The sequence below is a fragment of the Solanum stenotomum genome, chromosome 1 (assembly GCF_019186545.1).
Source record: "Solanum stenotomum isolate F172 chromosome 1, ASM1918654v1, whole genome shotgun sequence".
Lineage (NCBI taxonomy): Eukaryota > Viridiplantae > Streptophyta > Magnoliopsida > Solanales > Solanaceae > Solanum > Solanum stenotomum.
This window is the reverse complement of record NC_064282.1, coordinates 97280878-97305410: the sequence shown is the minus strand read 5'-3', so window position 1 is coordinate 97305410 and position 24533 is coordinate 97280878. Positions and strand designations below refer to the sequence as shown.

At 32.9% G+C, this 24533-nt stretch overlaps 2 protein-coding genes across 5 annotated transcripts; one reads left to right on the top strand and one right to left on the bottom strand.

Annotated features, from left to right (window-relative positions):
• The first annotated feature begins 5130 nt into the window (after positions 1-5130).
• Positions 5131-20482, top strand: LOC125853772 (transcription factor IIIB 60 kDa subunit-like). Of its 4 annotated transcripts, none has more exons than XM_049533517.1 (20): positions 5131-5253; positions 6854-6927; positions 7093-7174; positions 8017-8092; positions 9290-9375; positions 9446-9522; positions 10532-10588; positions 11470-11582; positions 13525-13604; positions 13714-13800; positions 14292-14372; positions 15127-15294; positions 15371-15514; positions 16210-16282; positions 16366-16493; positions 17270-17347; positions 17744-17881; positions 18971-19060; positions 19493-19546; positions 19992-20481. In XM_049533517.1, exons 2-20 carry the CDS (start codon positions 6866-6868, stop codon positions 20184-20186), a joined length of 1869 nt encoding a protein of 622 aa, XP_049389474.1. In that variant the 5' UTR covers positions 5131-5253; positions 6854-6865; the 3' UTR covers positions 20187-20481. The 4 variants fall into 4 exon arrangements, with proteins under 4 accessions (XP_049389474.1, XP_049389476.1, XP_049389475.1 ...); XM_049533519.1 differs by having other exon boundaries at positions 5147-5253; positions 6845-6927; positions 16420-16493; positions 19992-20482; XM_049533518.1 differs by having other exon boundaries at positions 5147-5253; positions 6845-6927; positions 16372-16493; positions 19992-20482.
• Positions 20483-21900: 1418 nt separating this feature from the next.
• LOC125853402 (UDP-glycosyltransferase 92A1-like) lies at positions 21901-23681 on the bottom strand. The gene has a single exon (XM_049533083.1). It carries the CDS (start codon positions 23630-23632, stop codon positions 22160-22162), a length of 1473 nt encoding a protein of 490 aa, XP_049389040.1. The 5' UTR covers positions 23633-23681; the 3' UTR covers positions 21901-22159.
• Between the last annotated feature and the right edge of the window lie 852 nt (positions 23682-24533).

Genomic DNA, 24533 nt, shown 5'->3' with positions numbered 1-24533 from the left:
AAAACAAAGTGTTGTCCATGTGTAATCCATTTGAAAAAAAGATTAATAATTAAAAATAAAAAAGTGCGCTCTTCTTTTTAAACTAATAAAAAAAACTTTATTTTACGTAGAATCTAATTATTTTATCATACAAATATGGATTTCATGTTTACAAGAGTTTGTTGTTTAATTCAACAATTTTGAGTTATGTGTTGATTTGTGTATGTCAGGTACGATATCTGTGTTTATCTGTTTAATTTTATAATATAAATTTAAATGTTTATTGTGTATATTTAAAATTATAATGCATAGATGTTAATTATTATTGCGATTCATCTAGAAATGTCGAGAGTTAAACTTTTCAAATAAGTACAAAAGTTAAATAATGAAACTTGTAAAATTGAGAACTATTGAAGTCTAAGCGGCCTAAAAAAATCCAATTGTTTTTTAGAAAATCTAAAATGCACTGAGTTGTTGAAATTTGATGTAAGCATACATTTTAATATGAAGTTTATGTTATGAAAAGAATATTTTAATTATTTTAATTTATTAAAATTAAATTTCTTTATATCTTTTAAAAGTACCAGTCCGAAAAATTCCATACTTTTTGTATTAGAAAATTCTTTAAGAGCTCGTTTGGTATAAGAGATAAGTAAGTGATAACTAATCTTAAGATTGATTTTATGATGAGTTTATCCTATGTTTAATAAAATCGCGAGATAACTTATTTCAGAATTATAGTATAACTAATTTCATGATAATTAATCATATCTTATATATATAAAAGAGAACCTTAGGCCTACCTACGTAGCGTCACCACAAACTAGAATTTCCTTTTAATTTAGTTATTTCTAAAACTAGCATTCCCCTTTCATGAAAAGTTGTGACTTTTATAAAAGTTGTGACTTTAATGAAGAGTTGCGACTTTTATGAAAAGTTGCGACTTTTATGAAAAGTTGTAACTTTTATGAAAAGTTGTGATTTTAATGAAAGGTTGTGACCTTTTCGAAGGGTTGCAATTTTTCCAAATAGTTGTAACATTTCCGATAAGGCACAATAAACATGTGTTCACACTATCATTTGTTGTTTATAAATAGAGGGATTTCCTCTCATTTTAAAATAATGAAAATTATGAACCTCTCCTCCTCCTATTGCTCCTCCTCCTCCTCCTCCTCCTCCTTCTCCTTCTCCTTCTCCTTCTTCTTCTTCTTCACAATTAAATATTTGTGTACTTTGCTCATGTTGAGTGACTCACTGATATCATTGCTTATGTTACAGATCTTGGTATGTATTTTTACAGTCATTAAATTATGCTTATGTTATTAAGGATAAATGATAAGATGTACTAATTTTCATTTTCCTTTACATTATTAATGTTTGTTACTACGTAATTTTGTATATAAGATAATATAATGTTTTAGTTTTAATGACTAATAGGTTTTAAGTATTATTTTATAAATTCTGTGATATTAAATTTTCGCTCGAAGCACGGGTAATTTTACTAGTATATATATAAAAGAGAACCTTAAGCCCGCCTACATGGCGCCACCACAAACTAGAATTCCCTTTTAATTTATTTATTTCCAAAACCAACATTCCCCTTTCATGAAGAGTTGCGACTTTTAAGAAGAGTTGCGACTTTTATGAAAAGTTGTAACTTTAATGAAGAGTTGCGACTTTTATGAAAAGTTGTGACTTTTATGAAAGGTTGTGACCTTTCCGAATGGTTGCAACTTTTCCAAATAGTTGTAACCTTTCCGATAAGGCACAATAAATAATTGTTCACACTATTCTTTGTTGTCTATAAATAGAGGAATTTCCTCTCATTTTAACACAACGAAAATTCTGAACCTCCTCTTCTTCTTCACAATTAAATATTTGTGTACTTTGTTCCTATTGAGTGGCTCACTGACACCATTGCTTATGTTGCAGATCCTGGTATGTATTTTTACAACTATTAATTTATGCTTATATTATTAAGAATAAATGATAAGATGTAATATTTTTCATTTTCCTTTGCATTATTAATAGTTGTTACTATGTAATCTTGTATGTAAGATAATATAATATTGTAGTTTTAATAACTGATAGATTTTAAGTATTATTTTATAAATTTTGTGATATTAAACTCCTGCGCGAAGCGCGGATAATTTTACTAGTATATATATATATAAAAGAGAATCTTAGGCTCGCCTACATGGCGCCACTACAAACTAGAATTCTCTTTTAATTTATTTATTTACAAAACTAGCATTCCCCTTTCATGAAAAGTTGTGAAATTTATGAAAAGTTATGACTTTTATGAAAAGTTGCGACTTCAATAAAGAGTTGAGTTGCAACTTTTATGAAAAGTTGCGACTTTTCCAAATAGTTGTAACCAATCCGATAAGGCACAATAAACATTTGTTCACACTACCCTTTGTTGTCTATAAATCGAGGGATTTCCTCTTATTTTAAAACAACAAAAATTATGAACCTCTTATTCATCTTCACAATTAAATATTGGAAAAAGGGTTAAAAATACCTTTAACGCATCTCAAATGGTTCAAATATGCCCCCTCCTTCTACCTTTTGGTTTAAAAATGTCCTCAACGTTTTTTTTAAGGTTTAAAATTGCCCTTTTTAACCATCCACTGACATGGCAAATGATGAGTCATTTAATTAGATAAATGGCTTCATCTTATTGGTCCACATAATATTTTTAAGTCCAGCCTAACCACCCGACCCATTTATGCTACGAAAATTCAAACCTACCCAGAAATCCGTTTACATATTAACCCACACAGAAATGTCTTCCTCCAATGCTTGTATTGTGTTTGGATAAAGGCAAATCTCAAAAATCATACTCCCTTCTTCTGCCCCAGGTGACATATCAATTTTCCACTCCAACATGTTTGACACTCCATCTCTCTGTGCAATTGCTTTCCCCAACCAAAATCATACTTATTAAAATTGAATCGCAGAGAGTTGTGCAACACAAAGTAATTACTTGGCAAATCACCCATAATTATATTATACTCGAAACAACTAATTATTGAAACTTCTGCGGACTACCTTGGATTCTAAATCGAAGAAATGTTGAGCATTATCATTCACTGCTCTGTTTTCATTTTTGTATTGAGTTTCTAACGAGGAATTTGAATTCTAAATGACTAAAGTTTCAAGATAGCTTCTTCAATATATGACAAACAAATTGAATTCAAAAACTTGCTTACAATAGAACTAGAAAACCTACCGAATATCAGTCTGTTATTTATCGAAATCCAAGTCGTAATCAAGTTTGTAGTTCAGCCATTGATTGTCCAGTCATATGCAAAAAATCAACTTGACAAATCTTGTTGTAGAGAAGAAATTAACATTGTAGTTCTTCCATCTTTTTCTTTCTGAATTAACTAGAGAAATGGAGAAAAAAGAAGATTTGAAGGAGGTAGGAAGAAAGAAGAGAACTAGAACTAATGGGAACAAAAGACCCAAATACTATTGGCCTATCGGGTCAAGTTTTTTAAATGGGTTTCTAGACTAAGTGGGTCGTTTATTTTGAAATGGGTAAAGAAAATTCATGTCACATTTGCCATGTCAACGGACTGTTAAAAAGGGACAATTTTAAACCTTAAAAAAACGTTAAGGGAATTTTTAAACCAAAAGATGGAAGGAGGGCATATTTGAACCATTTGAGATACGTTAAGGGCATTTTTAACCCTTTTCCCTTAAATATTTGTGTACTTTCCTCCTATTGAGTGACTCACTGACACCATTGCTTATGTTACAGATCCTGGTATGTATTTTTATAGTCATTAATTTATGCTTATGTTATTAAGGATAAATGATAAGATGTAATAATTTTCATTTTCCTTTACATTATTAATGTTTATTGCTACGTAATCTTTTATGTAAGATAATATAGTATTTTAGTTTTAATAACCGATAGGTTTTAAGTATTATTTTATAATTTTCATGATATTAAATTCCCGCGCGAAGCGCGGATAATTTTACTAGTCTTGAAATAATTTATTCCTCGATCAACGGAGTCTTAAGGGACCGTTTGGTTACTGGTTAGAGTTATGCAGGATTTAGTTATGTAGGTATTAGTTATGCAGAGTTTAGTTATGCATGTATTAGTTATGCAGGGTTTAGTTATGTGGGTATTAGTTATGTGAGTATTAGTTATGCGAGTATTAGCTATGTATATGATATTTATTTACATAAAGATTACATTACATGAATTATTAACTATTGAACATTGATTTTAATATAAATTAATATATATTATTTACAAATAAAATAAGTAAGCAAATAATATAAATTCTCCCTTAAAAAAGATAAAGGAATTTTCTCTATACTTAGCTAGGAATTCCGTGTTTTTTTCTCTCTTTGGTTTTTTAATGCTTAAAGCTTATAAAAATAAAATATCACTAATATATTTCAAGTACATTATACTATCCTATTTTATATAATGTAAATTTCTATCAATATGATGCATGTGTTGTTTGTACATTTTTAGTATACCAAATATATAGATTATTTATAAATTCACATTCTAAATTAAAAATTAATACATGTAATTAAATATGTGGATATATTTAGTAATTTATAATGCGAATATATAATTAGCATATGTGCTATCAAAATTATACATTCCTATTCATAATATTAATAAATATTTATATTTTGATTTTAAATGAAAACAAATAAAAAGTCGTTTGTATACGAAAAGAAATAAGAAACAAAAATAGTTGGGGAAATAGAATAGTTATGTAAAGTTTTCAATAAAAAAAGATTTAAAAATAAATTAATAGGGATAAAGATGTAATTTATCTTTTTAATATATATATAACTAATACCCACATAACTTATTCCACATTCTATCCTGCATAACTTATACATAGATTCCCTCATAAGTTAGGTAAGTATTAATTATGTAGGATTATAAAAAACGCAACCAAACACCCTATAAAATTAATACATGAATAACTTTTATACAATATTTAAAACATATCAACCAAATATAATATAAATCATGTTGACTTTTCAACCTAATAAATAAATAATATGTCCTCTTATACCGTAACCAAACTGCCCCTAAATGTATAAAATTGGCTGCAAGCACTACAACAAAGATAAGTGTTGGAGTAAGTGGTTCTCATTGTTGTAAGAGTTTGGAGTTACGACTAATTGACGAGGTTTCGAATCTCATTATAAAGACATAATTTTTGAAAAAAATTAGGGTTTAACATCTCGATCTTTTTCCGTCGCCGGCGCCGGCCAAACTAACTGGTCGGTACTCTTCCTCTCCTTTTTTGTTTCGTTCTTTCAATTTTTCATATGTTTGACTGTTGTATTTGTGTAGCAATTTGTTCAAAATATGATTTTTGATCTTTGATTGCTGATAAAAAAAAAGTGATTTTTAAGTTTTTTTTTTTTTTTTTTGTCTTTGGTGTTTATTACTATCTGCTTTGTATTGTGTTATTTTGCCTGTCTTGTTTCTTTGCAATGCTGCTTTGAATTGTTCTTTTTATTTTAGTTGAGCTCAGACTCGCTCAGACTCCAATTGCGGAATTACACTGGATATGTTGTTGCTGTGTCAGAATTGGCCTTTTATATTTGTTTTGTACTGCTGTTGTGTATCCCAATAAGCAGTGTATATGTGTGACCCTACTTACTTTGTTTTTAGTTTCTCATGTGTATACCTCCTCATAATTGATGACTTAATTCTATTTTTAAATTGATTAAAGAAAAAGTAGAAAGTGATCCTTTGGGATGGCCTAGTGGTTTGGGCTTGGGACTTTCATGTTGGAGGTCTCAAGTTTGAAATCCCTTGCCAGCGAAAGCAAGTGGTTTGCCTTTTGAGTCAAGTCTGTCGCACCGGGTTTGCCTAATGCGGGGGTTACCTCTCCTGTGTGGTTTGCGAGCTATTGCATAGGAACATGGGTTTTACGTTGTGTGCACCGTCTTGGATACTGAGGATTCGACACGAGTGCATTAATATTTTTGGAGTGTCCGAGTGCATAATAAGATTATTAAATAATAAGTAAGATCAAGATGAGAAAAAAACTTACACCAATTCGATCATTTCATAAAATTGTACTTTTCATTGTTACATAATGACGGATGTGATCAAGATGAGAAAAAAACTTACACCAATTTGATCATTACATAAAATTGTACTTTTCATTGTTACATAATGACGGATGTGACAATATGATAAAGTAAAATTTTGAGTGACAATCAAAACATTGGAAAGTAACAATACAGTGCAATACAATAGGTAAAACCCATCCAAACAAGCTGTATAGGGAAATAAAGTGGCTTCTTCAAATAGATCAGAAAATATATGAAAACGAATAAAAAGAAGTAGTTTATATATATGAACTACTTGGATCATTATGGATTATATATATGAAAAGGAAAACCCCTTGTGCTTCTAGTAGCTATGTTTACATCTATTCTCATTTTAACCACTTCTAATTGGATCATTATGGATTATGTAATGGATGAAGTGCTGTCGTTGATTTCGTTCTTTTAAGTCGATGGATTGTTGACAAAATAACCATGTTTAGTATATTCACTAATGATACCAAAGTTTGTCAAGCACTTCACTCACTTTTGACTCTGATTCAAGTGAGCCAAACTTAGGACTGTCAAATCCCAACAGATAGAAGAATATTGAATAAATTTACAGCGTCTTCTTCTTTTTTTCTAAATCATCATATGTGGTATTCCTAGCCCCCACTTGTGGGACTACGTTGAGTACGTTGTTATTGTTGTGTACGTAGAATTATTTGCAAAAATGTATATTGCAGACTGTTAAAGTTAGAATTCTATGCAACTTTCAACAATTTTTTACAAGATGGGATATTCTCTTTAGTTGATTCAGGTTACTTCAAGCATGGTATATTGCGGTTATTGTGCAAAAAACATCAGTCAACCCGATTATGCGGATGGCAAAATGTGAGAGCTTCATCTCCCAATCTTGTTCTTTCTTCTGTATTATAATACTCCTCTGGTTCATTTTAGTTTATATATTTTCTTCATTCGTTTAAGAGGCTTCATTTGTATATATATGTGTGTGTGTGTGCGTCTTACTCTAAGATGCTTCATTTCATTACATTATAGATGTTGTCCCTTATGTGGAAGAGTTCTTGATGAAGACAATATTTTAAGCGACCCTACTTTTGTCAAGGATGCTGCCGGACAGGTTCGTTCGTTATTTCATATTCTTCTTAATACATATGAGATCGATATTTTGGATAGTTTGTTTTGTCTTCAAATTCAATCATATCTAGTTTTGAATGGATTGAGATCCTTTCCAGTTTGGACGGTGTGTTAATCAGTCTTAATGTCATTTTTATTAAAGGAGTTTTTAAGGTGCAAAGCAAGAAAATACACATGGTGGAAATAAGTTTTATACTTGATGTAGAGTTCTTTAATAATATTACTGTGATGTGATCAGGGAGTAATAGCCTAGTAAAAGGCCAATCACCTCCAACCATGAGGTGGGGTTTGAGTTACAAAGAGACAAATTGGAAAAAACCACCACGTGGCTCCTGAGTCGGATATTTCGTGGCGGGGTTTACATATCAAAAAGATAAGAAAAATTATGTCTTAGACACTTTGTGACACTTCAGTTGAGAGGCAAATGGACTGTCATCCCAAACATATATTTGTGGGTGGGGGAGAAATTGGAAGAGGGAATAGAAGCTATTTAGACAATGCCATGAGAAGATGATCATCCATTTTGCCATCTTGCATGCTTTTGTACATCTGTGCATGTTTTAGTGTGAAGAATGACTTTGCTTTTAATATTGATGTACTTCTTTTTATTTATTTTAATATTAACGTGCTTTTGTCAATAATTTTATTTTTTCAAATATATGCTCAATTGAGGAGAGAAATAATACTAAAATCAAACTAACAGGACAAGCTTAGTTTAAGGTGCAGTTATTGAACAAGCTATATATGTGGTGTCTTGTAACTTGTAAGTTGTTAAGTATGGTATTCAATTTGTGTTGTATCAAGACTAACTTAAATCATTTGCAGAGCCAATTGGCAGGAAAGATTGTGGGTTCTGTCCAAAGTGTCTATTCAACTTCACGAGAAAGAACACTACGTGAAGGTATCTATGTACCTTTGATTGTTGTTTTCTCACAATGACTTTTTGATCACTGATGTAGGATTCAAACCTCATCGGTAGCATAGCACCCCTTCCATAATGTAATAAGAGACGTTATGCTCCTTGTACCTATTTATATAAATCTATCATTCTTTTTTCAGCTAAATGATGACTCGATGTTTGTTTCTATTAGGGAAAACAAAAAAATTTGTTGACTGAGTTCTCGATTTTCAATAAAAGTTGTTATGGCTTCCTAGAGTACAGTTGCATTTGCTTTGTTTCAAATTTGGTCCGAATCACTAACATCCTAAATGTACCCATGATTTATTCAATATCTTTGTCTACTGGGAGCTTTTGAATTTAGTTTCCTAAAAAAAAGGTGCTTGTGCTGTTCATTGTCAATATAGGCATTGAAGTATATCCGCTCTATTTTGTGTCAAAGTCAATAAGTGCCCATCAACCTTTTATATAAGTATCAGGTTAACCTTTCATCTACAACATAACTTCCAGCTTCCAGGAAATGTTCCTATTTTAAATTTATGTGAAGGATATATGAATGTTGTTTTCTCAATTTTTATTTCTTTTTATGTTTATGGTTAAAAAATGAGCCCCAAATGATGATAGTGATAGAATATGTAAATTGTTAGATTTTTCCCACATTGGTTGAGAGAATGAGTTATTGTCTTATATGGTCTTGAACAATCTTCACTCATGAACTAGTTTTTGGGGTTGTGTTAGGCCCAAAGTCCATTTCTTGCATGGTATCAGAGCCAAAATCATTCCTCTTCTTGGTCTATCCAATGATGGTCCCCATGTTATGCTGTCCACTCTCTAGTTAATTTACATGGGGGCGCGAGAGGTTGTTAGATATTTGAGAAAATGGACTATTGCTCCTTATATAGTTTTGGGCAATTCTCACTCCTGAGCTGGCTTTTGGAGTTTAGCAAAGTTGCAACTCCATTTTCTTAGCATAAATATAGTAATCGAGTAAAAAAAAAGCAGAATATGCAAATGAACTAAATTTTTTGTTCTTGTTGATTGCTGACCACTTTATCCTGATATGTTTCTCAAGGTGCACAAGCTATGTGCCTACGTAGCACCAATTTGGTTTCAGAATATACTAAATCGCTCTTTGATATTAATATAATTTTAAAGTATGAGGGTCTTTCTGATAACATTTATTTACTCCTCTTCCTGCAGCAAAAAAGGGTATAGAGAGTGTGATGAGTGCATTAGGAATTGATGGTGGTGATTCAATAGCTCATCCAGCTTTGGCCTTCTATAGGGTATGATTCTTTATGGCTTATGCATACTACTAGCATGATATCATTCTATGGCTGAATATATTACTTTCAGATAGCAGTTGAGAGGAATTTCACAAGGGGACGTAGGAAAGAGCAAGTTGAGGCTGCTTGTGTTTACATTGTTTGTAGGTGAGAGATTGTGTTTTATGATTTTATTTTTCAGCATATTTCTGCTCTCTAAGGGCTCGTTTGGTTGGGAACAAGTTATACCGGGATTAATTTTCCTGGGATTAGTTATCCAAGGATTGTTATTCCACCCTCAGTGTGGGATAAAAATAACACTACAATCTCGGGATGAGTTATCCCACGATTTTATCCAGCCAAACATGGGATAAACTCATCTTAAAATTAATCTTGGGATTAGTTATCCTTATCCCTTATCCCTCCTACCAAACGATCCATAAGAGAAAAAAAGAAGTGGGATAACATGTAATGACGCTTAAGAAGTTGACAAGTAGACGTATATTATGTCAGCCATGCATCAGTGGTTAGAGAGCAAAACCACTGACACCATGTGAAAAATGAGAAAGAAGAGAAGGGACTAAAATTTAGCTCGGATACCATATGAAAAATGAGAACAGAAGAAGAGCATTCAGGAATGCTTGATTATTGCATCAAGCTGTGGGGTCTAAATAACGTTTACAAGAAATACAAATAAGGAAATAAAGAAGACAATTATATTCTCACAAAATCTTTTAATCTCCATATTAAGGGGATTTGAGAATCTTTACATCTTTACATAGTATATGTTTTTCCATATTTAACAGGGGCTAAAATGATACATTATAAATTTTGCTAGCTTTTTGGTGCAACCTGGTTATTGTACAAGATGTTGATGCAATTTTTAAAATACAATGGGGGATCTGCACAATCTGTAGTTATATTTTCTCGCACTAGTTTAGTGCAAGCATTTATAAAATCTATGATTACTTATCAACAAAAATTGTGGATGAAACTACCCACTATATTATGCAGCACAGAGGGATACCAAAGCAACAAAGTTTGTCATTAATACATGTATCAAAAGAGTAATTAGGACAATTATAGTTTTCATTCAATCTTTTAGTGTAATTTTTCTTAGTCCAAGTGACTTTATTAGTGACAAATTGGGATATCCTTATGTTAACTTTTCTTGCAGGGAAAGCAAAAAGCCATTCCTACTCATTGACTTTTCCGAGTACTTGAGGATAAATGTGTAAGTGAGCCTATTTCTACAAAAAATCTTAAAACTCATTCTCTTTCATTCTTCTTTTGATGTAACACTTTGGATCAATAATCTTGAGCAAAAACTAAATGATTGCCCTTAAGGTCAGGAGTTCTTGTCACCCTGCTTAGTGTTGTGATATTCAATTTACCCCTTAGATCCTTCTTGTAGTTATATATATATATCGTGAAACAGATCTTACATGTGAATCTTGTGTGGTTAGAGTAAATTAGACTAAGCTTGCTTCACGTTCAACTAGAAATGAAAGCAGCCTTATGTGGAGTAGTATTTGATGTTGGATTTGAGAAAGATAAAGGTGTTATAATATCTTCTTTTGTGTGGGAAGGAAATTTAGGACAGAAGAAGAGCTGACCTTTGAGAAAGTTACTAGGTAATATGTTTTAGGGTGCTGATGAATATAACATGTTACCAATTTCAAAAAAAAGAAAGTTACTAGGTAATATGCTTTACTACCCTTCCCACGACGTGCTCTTGACTAATCTTCAGTGTGATTGAATAGCATATCATTTTAGTATATTTAGGCATTTGTATTTGAGAATTTTCTCCTTTGCTGCAATACCTCTTCTCTCTACATCTATGAGTTCCTTTTTCCTATCAGAAAAATCTAGGTGGCCCTGTTGACTTCACAAATTATTAAATCTTTATTGGCAGATTCCTATTCTGGAGGTTTGTCAATACGTTGTCTCCTTAAAAATCTAGAAAAATATTCTAATATAGGAGGTCTTATTGTATTTTTGCCATACATGAAGGGTTATACCTGAAGTTGGGCAGTTTAGGAAACCATTTACCTAATCACTAGCTTTATCATGGTAATTGAAGCCTGTTCAACCTTTTTCTCTTATGAAACACAGGTATATTTTAGGTGCTGTGTTCTTGCAGCTTTGCAAACTTCTAAGCATTGTAGATCACCAATTTATTCAAAAACCTGTGGATCCTAGCCTTTTCATTCATCGATTCACTGATCGTAAGTATTTATCTAGATTTGATTTGCTGGTTATTTTTAATCCTTGCTTCTTTGTTGACCACCTTGCCCTAGGTACCAACATCGTGGTGAAAGTTTATATACTTTTTCCTTTCCACTTTATCTCTTGATCACATTTTGGATTTCTATTGTGAGAAGCTCAAAAATCTTGATCCATAAGATTTTAGTCTGCAAGCATGGCTTTTCTGCCTGTTCTGGCAAGNCCCCCCCCCCCCCCCCCCCCTCTTTTATTTTTTTTGGGCCAATGATATTGCATAATTTAAGTAGCAGAATATCTCAATTAAGAGTAAAAGTATTTTAGATTAGCACTAATGAAGTGCGCGTTATAGAAAACACACCATTGTTGATACGTGGGTGAGAAATGCACTTTATAGCAGTTGAGGTTCATCTCTTTGATATGGGAAGCCCCGCTGTTCTTTCTGCAACTCATCATAGAAGCAGCCAGGAGGACGTCCTCCACTATGTTTGGTGGGAAATGGACTCTGTTTAGGCCACTGTCTGGCAAATCTTAGTCCTTTTTATTATAAACCGTTTATATCTAAACTCCTTTGTAGACTAGAGCTGTTAGTGTTGTGGTTTGGGCAGATTTAGCGTCCTTAGTCCAAATCGAAGACTTAGTGGCTTGTTGGAACTTGGAAGACTCAAACCAAATTCATACTATTAAATATGAGAACCACTAAAGTGTCTGGTATTAGGTTTGCAGAGAATTAATGACTTTTCATGTCAGAGTTAGTAAGAGTAATATGTAATGTTCTTAACTGTTAGTAGCGGGACCAGGATTATATACATATCCACAAAATGAATGTGGTCGGATTACAAATGTTATGAATAAATGTGTTGCAATACTAGATTGGACTAACTTTGAAATCACATTCAACAGAAGGTGCAAGCAACACATAGAGAAGAAGATCTATTGGTCAGTGTAGGAATATGTAGGAGATTCTGAGAACCTCTAATTTGGCTTAAAAGACAATTATTTAGTATTAAAATGAATGTTGCCCAAATAGAATGGAATGAATGTAGATGATTCATCTAGCTGATGTAACTCATTTAGGGATTGAGCAGCATGTGATTGATGAATGATATAATTTATTAGATATTACAAGGTGTGTGTAAGCTTTCGTAGATGGTATATAACACACTGCAATTGTGAAAGGGGAAGTTCAGAATAAAAAAAGATGTGTATATTACCATCCGATGTCAGAACATGACTATCTAATCACGCGTTCTGGAAGTATAGCAAAAAGCCATTTAATTGCATGCTTTAAACTGTTCAATACGAAAATTGTCATTACAAGCTGCAGTTCTCGGCAAACAAAGGTGTTATACACCATGATTTCATGTGTCATTATACTTGGAGGATGGAAGAATGAACGCATTTAAAGAGCAGAATTTGTCAAAAAAAATCTCAGAGGTAGACGGTGGCTCCTACTGCTACTTGAAGAGAATGAACTAATATGATTTTTCAAGTAGTATGTAGGTGATAACGCTCTAGGGAAGGAAACAATGGTCTTTTATCAAAAACGTTGGGCAATGATCAATGTGACATTTGATGTAGCAGGATATCAAAAATAAAGATGAGGCAGACCTCATTTCATTCCTCTCATGTTCTTCTCATCTGATAGCTTATTTTCATATGTAAAGTGCATGTTACCTCAATTTTCCTGCACAGTAATGTGCCGCTCTTTAGTTTATTGGTATGTGCAAAAGAACTCTATTCTTTTTGTTTTCCTTCCTGTTCCATCCAAAAACTTATTTGTTGTACCTGTGGAGTACCTTTGCAATTACACCTTACTTACTATGTTGCCTTTCATTCTACTTTTCGCTTTCCTTTCTGTATTTATTTTTATTCTCTTTCAGTCAATATAATTTTGCTGTTAGCTTGTTGAAGTTCATCAGTGAAGACTATCAATTTATAATGTAGGTTTATTTGGGGGAAGGGAGCCAAATGTTTCTAGAACTGCACTTCTCATTGTGGCCAGCATGAAGCGTGATTGGATGCAGGTTATACATGATTTTCTTTGCATATAATTTATGTAGAAGTTACTGGAATAATTCAATGGAACTAATAAGAATCACTACATTTTTGCACAAATCCATAAATTGTCTATAGACAGGGAGAAAGCCAAGTGGGGTATGTGGAGCTGCACTATACATTGCTGCTCTTTCGCATGGACTGAATCGTTCTAAATCAGAAATTGTAAGTGGTCGTTCTAGATTTTCTTTATATTGATGGTCAGAATTTAGATTTCTTTATAGACATGCTTCATGATGTAAGTATTCCGCTTACAACTTATGTGCATCTGAAAGTATGATAATGTGTGTGAAAGTAAGGTTTCCTAGTCTTTTATGTATCTGGCTTGACCTAATTCTCTTTTGTAAGCTTTGCATCTGCTTGATGCCTTCTCATGAAACATCTTACTTCATATAAAAAAAAGTTTTATTCTGCTTTGTGAATCTCTTACGCATTTTAGCTAGTTTTCGAGGACTACTTCTTTCTTGGTCACAGATTTGGACTTCTTCTTGACATTGGACTTGACAACTGTTCTTGTTATACTTTCTTTACTTATTTTATGTTCAAGCCTATGTAGTACAAACACTTGTACGACTCTCACATTTATTTTTTATGGTCACATAGCACAAGGAACATGATATTTCCTTTCCTATTTTGTTTATTCTTTTGGTCAACAGATTAAAGTTGTACATATTTGTGAAGCAACATTGACCAAGCGTTTGATTGAATTTGAAAACACAGAATCTGGGAGCTTAACGGTATGTACCAAAAGCTGGTAGGATGACCACTACTGATACTTTATTCTCTGTTTGAAAAGCTTCACGTGCATGTATTTAAGCATGTCTGCAGGTCTTTTCATTTTTGTTGGGAGGGAAACCAGCTATTAAATTAGTCTTAAAAAGTAATGTAGTATTGTGAGGTGCTTACTCCTGTTCATGGACAAGGCGTATTACGTAATTTGGCACCCATGCTGGAACCAATATCGTAAAACTTATGGATTGCATACACATCTAGTACAGGAGATGCATATTCTTTCTTAACAAAAGACCCCAAAAAAGAGCAAATGAAAGATCTCATCTGGTCTACAGCTGTCACAGTATAACCAGATTCTAGTATGTCATGAAGCCACTCAATACCTGCACTTTGGAAAGATTTTAATTTCACCTGTCTTTGACTCCTCCTTTTTTTCCCCTCTTGGTCAACTAGTGGAATCTTAAAAAGAACTTGTCCATGGGCTGGGCGCCTCGGGCTTCAGGGAAATTTATGCTCGTGTTCAGGAGAAATCATCCTATGCCTAGTGATGTGCTATTTTTATGAGCCTGATGTGCTTGATGACATATATATTATTGTTGAGAGTCAAAACAAATTTGTCTGGGAATCTAAAATCTTAACTCCCTCCTTTTCACTTTATACATTAATATTTGAGTTTGATGCAAGTTGCCTCTGGTGATGGCTTGTTAGCCAAAAATTTCCTTTCCGAGTTTCATACTTCTACTTCTAACTTGCATCTAGATTGAGGAGTTCAATACAAGAGCCCAGGAGCTTGAGAAAGAAGAGAGGCTGGCCCAACAATTTTGTTCGGGATCAAAAGGATCTGGGATCACAGAAGTGCTATGTGAACACAAAGAAAGTGTGGAGCTGCCCTTTGCTCATGGTCTTTGTGAAAGTTGTTACAGTGATGTAATTACTTGGTACCCTGGCCTTTTTAAGTTTTCAGTAGTATAATCATATGTAATGCTCATGAATGTGTTTGCAGTTTGTAACACTTTCGGGTGGGCTTGATGGAGGATCTGAACCTCCTGCCTTCCAAGATGCTGAGAGGGGAAGATTAGTGGCAAAAAAAGCTGCTGAGGATCCAAAATTTTCCATGTCCAATCAGGTGGAGAACAATGTCACTGAGGTACTCATTGGAGCTGCTACTTATCCAAAAGCATTATTACCTTGTAGTTGTAAAGTAGCATTTTATGCTTTCAAGAATGCTTTTGACTGTTGGAAAGGACACAAGTCAGGTTAAAGTCTCAAGATGGAAGGATACATTTGAAGAAAAGAATTGGCATCTATAAGATAATAGAGAAAGTGTAGGGAGAAGACGATTTCTGCTTAGACTCTAGATTTTCTTTGGATGAAATTCCTAAATATGAGGTTGCATCCTGCTAAACAGAGTTTAACCTGCAGAAAGATAAATTATGTGTTTCCTAAGCTTTCTCTTACAAAATTTAAGACGAGCTCTAATACTTCCCTAATGTATCCTTACCACCTCTTCAAGGAACGGCAAATGTTCATTTTCCTGCCACTTAAATGTATGATGATGATCGACTTTTAATTTAAAGCCGTTTTATCGTACTATAATTATTGTTTATTTCAGTGATCCTGACAATACTTCAGAATAAAATGAGTTTCAATTGAATGATACTTCAGAATAGAGAATAGTATCCAGCCCTTTTTTGTGATTTCTTTTTGAGAAGTCTTTCCTTAGGCTATTGCCAAAATCTTGAATCTAATTGGTGTTTACTGGAAATATGCGGCCTTTTTTTTTGCTCTCAGAATAGTGCCTCTCATGTATTCTCTTTTTGTTTTCTTTTGGTTGATGATCAGCATGAACAGGAAGGGAACACCCAGAGTGTGACCGGGAGTAAAAATGTGCAGATATCAGGGTCTGAGCAAATAGGTAAATGTTTGTTTTCTTCTGGAATTAGAATGTTGGGAGAGAGTTCTGGATCAAAACCATAGAGTAAGTTGCTTTTCTCCCAGATGCAGGGGAATTCTCAGTGGCTAAAGCTGAGCATAACATGACTCATGATACAGTACATGACATGGATTGTATGGGTCCTGATGATCATGATGAATCAGGGAACTTCCCTGATATTGATGACGTAGAGGTGTGCTACTTCTTCTATGTTGGTTTTCATTTAGTAGGGGGTAACTCCACTGGTCATGATCCTTGAAAGTTTTATTAAAAAATCTATGTTGGCCTAGTGCAAAAGCTGTGATTAAGACGGATTTCATCCTGCCATACCTCATCGCATGATAATTAGCAAATGACATTATGATACTAGCTGACCCTAATTTTCATCCTTTGCTTGGAAAGAAGCATCATCCGTAATAAGTGAACTTTGTATTTGTGAAAAGTCCCACACCGGTCAAGGATGGGTGGTCTCTTTAATATGGCGGGCTATCCTCACCTCTTGAGCTAACTTTTGGGATTGAGTTATGCTCAAGATCCATTCTTTACATGGTATTAGATCAGGACCCATCCCAATTCTAGTCGATATTGGACCTCATATTAAACTGCTCATGCTCCAGATGTCCAGCCCTGGGTGTGAGGGGTTGTGAAGGGATGAGTGAACTCTTTAATATAAGATTTGAGAAATTCTCACCTCCTAAGCTAGCTTGTGAGGTTTGAGTTAGGCCCACTATCCATTCTTTACAGTATTATAACAGGTTGTATACAGTCAGTTTGGCATGTTTATGAATGAGAATACATTTACTTGGTCAGAAAAAGAAAAACAGTTTGTTAGTAAATATATGTAAAACTATTCTGCTTCAACAGAATGTATACCTGTGGCAACTGGATTTAGTTGTGCAATATTTGGGCATGTATTTCCTGCTTCACTAACCTGCCGTGGCTGATACTCTGTGCCGGCATTTCTGTCAGATTGACATTTATCTTCTCGATGAGGAGGCGAAGCGCTGTAAGAAGATCATTTGGGAAAAAATGAACCCGGAATATGAGGTGACTCAGTTAATTTCTTTTCAAATCACCATGTTGTTAGAATGTACATCACAAGGTCCTATAGTGGCCTTAGGATTTATAAATATATTAACAAGTACTTGAATGAATATGCTGTTGGTTCATGAGATTACTACTAGCGCTTAGCAGTTATAATAGAGGTCTTGTTGTGTTAGATCAATTTGTTTTTGTTTTTCTTAATTATGGTTTTTTGGTGATTCTTTGGTCTCTTCTACTATGTTGACTGTGGTTAAGCAATGAGTGTTTTGCTACACTTTTGCTTCCTTTGGTCCATCTTCACGGCAACTTTTCTCATCACAAAAACAGTAGTCTGCACTCACTTCTTCACATATCTTTCCCTTCATTCTTCTGAGTTAGCTTGCTGATCAATATTTATAGGAAAAAGCAGCTAATGAAGCAGCTGCATTAGCTGCAAAGAAGGCTGACGAGTTCATTTTAGCTAACTGTTCAGAGGATGTGCAAAATGCACGAAGGCTTGCTGCTGCTGCTGCTAATAATGTTGCAGAATCAAGAAAGGTTGTACTCTGAACTTATCTTGAGTTTGTTACCTGGTGAAAACTGATGTCATATTGAGGAACCAAGAAACCTTAGAGAAAGGTAACTTTATTGATGTCTATGGTTGTGAAGAAGTTGATGTTCGTTAATATATTTAAGCACAACAAACTTGAAAAATGACTTGCGGTTTTCTCTTATATTTCTAAGGACTCAAGGCTTGGGTACAATGATCGAAAATGAGACATAAACATTCAATCTCTTTTAGTGGTTAAACTTTTGAGATTGTTTCCGAGTTTCAAGTGTGAGGAAAATAAGGGATCCTTTTAGTTTCATAGTGTTGTATTAGCTAGTTTCTTCATATAAAATACGGTAAGGTACAACGAGGATGGAAAAGGGTGATAAACATGAGGTTCACTAAGTATAATGATAAACTTCTTATATAACAACATTACGAGCGGCTCTTTCTATCGGTGCTAAGAGGTACTTCTACTAAATATTTTCATATACACACTATGAACTTAGCCACAATAATAACATAAAAGTCATCTAACTAATAAAAAAGGTCATGCACCTAGATAATATAATGGTTATGCACCTAATCACATAAAATATCCTAAAGTCGCATGGATAACACCAAAATGCATTTAGTAATTCTAGAATATTTCACAAGTATATTTATGATACTCCCTCTTAATTTTGAGTTTCTTTTCGTATCTTCATTCGCTCTTGATGATTCTAGCTTCATTTTCAACATTCTCCTTCCGATGCGTCTCAAGTCCATGCATACTGTTTATGTCTTCCAACTTTGCATTCACAAGGTAATATATCTTTGCCTGAAGACTTAGGTTGGTAATTTCAAATTCAGATCAATTTCTTCAAAATCGATTTGAACTAAACAATCACAACTGTAGGCAATGTATAGTTTTCCACTAGAAATCATGTGGGTCTTCTGGAAGGAAATAAACATACAACATCGACTGACTACAACATGTTTTCTCTTCCTTTAGTTACTTACCACAAGAATAGCATATGCATGTGAAATTTTTCATACGCAATAGCTGCTCTAGAGATCTCCTGGAGTTAACTTACACTTTGCTTTGTGATATACAGGAAAAACGACAGAAAAGGGCTGCAGAACTGAAAAATTCTGGTCCTGCTAAAACCCCTTTTGAAGCAACAAAGCAAATGTTAACTAGAAAGGTATGTGTATGATAGAGGAAAAGAAATTTACAATCTTTACCACTCTGTTCATAGGGATCTCTGTGTTATGGAAGTTTCTTACCTTTTCCACGAGTGTCGTAGTCTTGATGAATGTTCCTGCATGTCCCTATTATTATTGTTGAGTCAAGGTTTTCCTCAGATTCAATTTATCTGTCACATTTTGCCTAAATTTGGATGATTATAAGGATTACAAATGAGCTTGCAAGTCCAGTTTACCTGTAGGAATATGTAACTACGTAAAATACATAGAAGAATTTTGGTTTCTTCCCGTTGGTCTTAAATCATTTCTTTTCCTCTTTGTATTATGTTTGCATTGCATGGTATATCTTCCTCTTTTGCATGAAACAATATCTATCAGATCTATCGGTTGTGTTGTTTGTATCTTACCTTGCTTTATATCATGTGATGCAGAGGCTATGCACTAAGATCAACTATGATCTGCTCGAAAAGCTTTTTGATGATTCTGTACGTGCTTCTCCTACTCCAAAATTTCTTTAGAATTCCAATATAAATTGTTCTATTCCATTCAGCGGATACTGAATCTATAGTTTATTGGGCTCTGAATAGACTATCTGTACATATTAAATGAATTTCTTAACATGGATACATGGTTTGAGCCAAAGTTGTTGAATTCTACCGAACCTATAACTTGCATTGTGCCTCTCCACCTCGGATTAGACCTGATCTTAGTTCAGCTCCTTGGTTTCCCTATTATTAACATTGGAGGATTATAAAAAGACCCACAACCTCGAAATCACTCCAACACCCGGTAGGGATCTCAAGTAGATGAGAATTCCGAGAGCACCCTGAAATTTTGAACATCTACCAGGACAAATTACACAAATCTAAAGCATTTGTTGCTCTCATCTCGATAAAAGATGTTTAACTCTTGATCATGTTATTAATATAGGAAATTCTACAGAACCCAAAGAAGAGTCGAAATGTGGATGATTCAACAAATCATAACGAGAGCAGCAAAAATTTTCTGGAAGAAGACGAGATTTATGAAGAACCATTTGTGCAGTATGATGAGGATATGCGTTACGATGAGGATGTTGGAGGATATGACTATGATCAACACTATGGTTATGATGATGAATATTGAACTAATCTGCATTACCTATGATTGATTACCCCTTACAAAAAGAGGACATGAGAAGTCAGGTAACACATTTTCCTTCACTTTTGTACTAGGACTTGTTGTTCCTGGTTTGGGTTTTACCCGGTGTCCGATAACAAGTGTTTCTTTAACTCTAAACTCAGTTAAATAGGTTCATATAAATTGAAACGAATCAGTATTTAGCATCATTGTTAAAAGGGTTATTATGAATATTGTTAGAATAGTTAAGTTGTATATATTTAGGCTTCCTTTATAGTCCCACATTTTTTATATATATATAATTTTTTATAGTCCCAGTTGGAAAACTTATAGTGTAACATATAATAGTGGATAAAAATAGGTCTGACTGTAAACAATAGTTTTAATGCACATATCAATCTTTTCTTTTTTAATAATTGAGTCTTATTTTTCACATGGTTTTTCACAACATTGATGAAAGCTCTCACATGTCAAGGCAACATTACTTGCTCCTTTTGTACCAACTTATGTTACGATGTTCGAATTTCAAGAGTCAAACGAGTTGTTTTTTTTATTATAACTTTTATATGCCCTTTAAATTATTAATTGGTATATTATTTTACGTAGTTTTTAAATGTGATTTTATGTTCATACACATGAACAAAATTAAGAAGTTTGAAATAAGCAAAAAAATGTCACATAAGCAATATATAATATATTTTTTCTATTTTTTTGAGGGGTTGTTGGTGGGGGGGGTGGGGGGGGGTGTTGAGGCATATTGTTTTGTTTGAGATATGTAATTCATATTATCATATAGCGTATGTATAAATTTTTACTCTCAGTGACAATAAATTTGATTCACCAAAATTAGGTACAATTATTATGTTATTTACATACAAATTCATTATTTCTGCTGAGAAATTATTGAGTGTATTTTTATTTTATTTTTGGTAATTGATTGGTGAGATTCAATATTGGTTCAACGTGTATTCACTAATATTTCTTCTTCTAGTTCTAGGAAAATTACTATCATCTTGAATTTTACTAGTTTTACGTAGATTGACATGTCATTAAAAGAAACAAAAGTGATTTTAGTAGGTAATTTTAAAATATGGGTAAACATTCAAGAAATTAACTCAATGATAGATCAAAGAAATGGACCCATTCGACTAATCAGTGATCTTTGGAGTTACTTCCCACCTACCAAGCCAAGTCGATAGTTTCTTGGTACAAAAAGCTCCACTAAAGAGCGTTTTCATGTGGTCCTCCTTTATTTAAGCTTAAAATCAATAATAAAAACGAGCTTGTATATGCGGAATTAACTAGAAAATAAGTTTGGTAATAATTGTTGTACTATACGTAGACATTGTGTTATATCTCATTTCTCAAAAATTTCTTTAAAAAAAACATTAAGAAATCCATGGAAAATTTTCAATAATTGTAGTTGGAACTTAAAAGTTATCCCAAGAATAGAAACCTATAACTTAAAAATGAACTCAATATATTGTTACAAGCTCAACTCCAACACACTCTTAAAACCAATTACAAGTCATCTCATTATTCACAAATTTTCTTTTTCATTTATCATAATGGAAATTTTCTTTTGATTTCTCATCCGGCATTTGATATTCGCTTTGAAGTTCTGACTAATCAATATTCATGTAGTAGGAAAACTCTAATCTAGTGTTCGATATCCACAATGAAGTCACGATTAATTAGAGTCCGTGCCACACAAAGCTCATTTAAGAGAGAAACACTCCCTACTAAGATTTTCACATGTCCAAGACTTGAATAGTTGAACTCGAAACTCCTGAATAAAGATGATACAATCTCATCCATCCCACTGCAACCTTGATCATTTCTTTTTCAAAAGTAGAGAAGAATTGAAAAATCCAAAAAAAAAAAGATAATTATATACATATATGAAAGATAAAGAAAGAGGTTGAACTTTTCTTCTAGATTTCTCTTTCTTTATTATTAACCAAAAAAAAAAAAGTCAATTATTGTGAGCCAATCCTTTCTTTCATCATCAAATTAAAAAATTCATCCATAGCTCTAATAGAAGATCCTTTGTAATCATCTTCATCTCTAGTAGCATCTTTAATCATTTCTTTAACTTCACAAGCTTTACCCCTCAATCTTTTCCCCTTTTCACTTTCACTATCCATAACTAACTCAATCTTTTCAATTACATCCCCATAACTTACATCAAATGTAGTCCCTCTAGCCATTTCAACACAAACACCAATTTCTTCAACCAAAAACTTAGCATTAAAAAACTGATCAGCTGCCATTGGCCATCCAATTAATGGAACCCCATTAATCAATGATTCAAGAACTGAATTCCAACCACAATTACTCAAAAATGAACCTATTGATTCATGAGCCAAGATTTCAACTTGTGGTGCCCAATTAACCACTACTAGTCCTCTTTGTTCATTTTCTTGATTTCTTTCAATAAACCCTTCTGGTAACCATTCTTCTGGTTTGAAATCAGCATTTACATCAAATCCTAAAGGTGGTCTAATCACCCAAATGAAGTTTACTTCAACCCCATCTAATGCTTTTGCTAGTTGCATCATTTGTGACGGCGAAATTGTGTTTTGTGAACCAAAACATATGTAAAGAACTGATTTTTCATCCTTATTATCTAACCATTCTTTACATTTTACTAAAGGAATACCTGATTCTTTCCTAGGAGTTTTAGTATCATTTTCTTGATAAAGTATTGGTCCTATTGCCCAAACAGGTATACATAACTTCCTTCTAAAATACATCAATCCACTATTATCAAACTCCTCAACTGTATTAAACAAAACCCCATCTGAGTTTTTCCAAAGTGGAAGATTTTTCATCTGAAAAACTGAGTAATCATCATTTCCATCAGCTATAGCAAGACTAGGTGACAACTGTGTAACATGAAATTTTCCAGCTTCTTGAAAATCAGGTAGTATAAACTCAAGATTATCAGTATGTTTATGAGGTAAATTAATCCACATAGAGTAATAACAAGCTAATCCAAAACCACCAGCACCAACAAAAATAGAATGTAAAATACCAAATTCATGAGTTACCTTAGCTGACCATCCAAAAAAGAAATCTGACACAACACAAATTGGGGGTTTCTTGAAAAATCCAATCTTTAGGTTAACAAGATTAGTAAGAATGTTTCTGAAGTTAGATTCAAGTGAAGGGGATACTTGAAGAAGTTTAAGGGCAAGATTATAAGGTAAAGAATCAGTGATTTCAGCATCTGGTGGAAGATTATGTTCAGTACTGTTAAAGGGTATTTCAAGAAAGTGAATTGAATGGTTTTTTGATGAAGATTTGAGTTTCTTGATGTTTAATGGTGTGTTTATGAAAGTGATTTGGTAACCCTTTTGGGTAAATTTTGAAGCTAAAGCTAAGAAAGGGATTATATGACCTTGTGCCATGAAAGGGAAGAGAACTATGTGACCTTTTTCACCTTCCATGGTGGAAAGAGGAATGGAGAATGAAAGATGGCTATTGAAATCTTGTCTTTATTGGATTATATTAATTGATATATTGAGTTCCTATAGAAGCTTTTTGTCTTTACATGTGTGATATTGCAGAGTTCATCGAGTGTTTATATTGAATCATATTAATTTTATCATCTCGATTTGATGAAATGAGAATGTATGTTAATTAATTATGATTAAATGGTAAAAGTTCTTTATATCGTTTTTAAAATAATTGATTTTTTGAGAATTAATTTAATTAGGTGAATTCGATGAAATATTGGTTAAAAGTTCATATTTGACCCTCAAAAAAAAAATTATGACAAGTAAAACTAAACAAAGAAAATATGTGAAAATATATATTATTAATTTGATGTAAATATTATGTGTAAATAAATTTTTACAATCATTGGACCATCAAACATTTTCTTTCTTCTCAAAATAAGTATTACTTTTTCTCTTTTAAAAATCAATTTGACTAATTCAGAAAAATTAATTGCATTAAATTATATTATATTATATTACAATTTTAAAATTGAATTAATATACATAAAAAGTTGAGATAATTATGATATTCAATTTCATGAACTTGAAACTCAAAAAAGTAACATCGTTCTTACAAAGGCAAAGATATATCGTTTACTAAATCGTCACAAATATACCCACAAATTTTGTGGTAAAATAGAGTTTATCAATCATATTTTAGAAAATTTGTGGACTAATATACACACAAAAAAAATTGTGATAATGTTTCATGGTTCGAACCATTCAAAGTTAGCAATGTAAGTCCTTTAAAAACAATGAGTATCTTTCATTGATTGTAATAAACCCACAAATTTTGGGGTAAAATGGGTCAGCCAGACATTACCTGAAAAGTTTAGATAATTCAATTTTT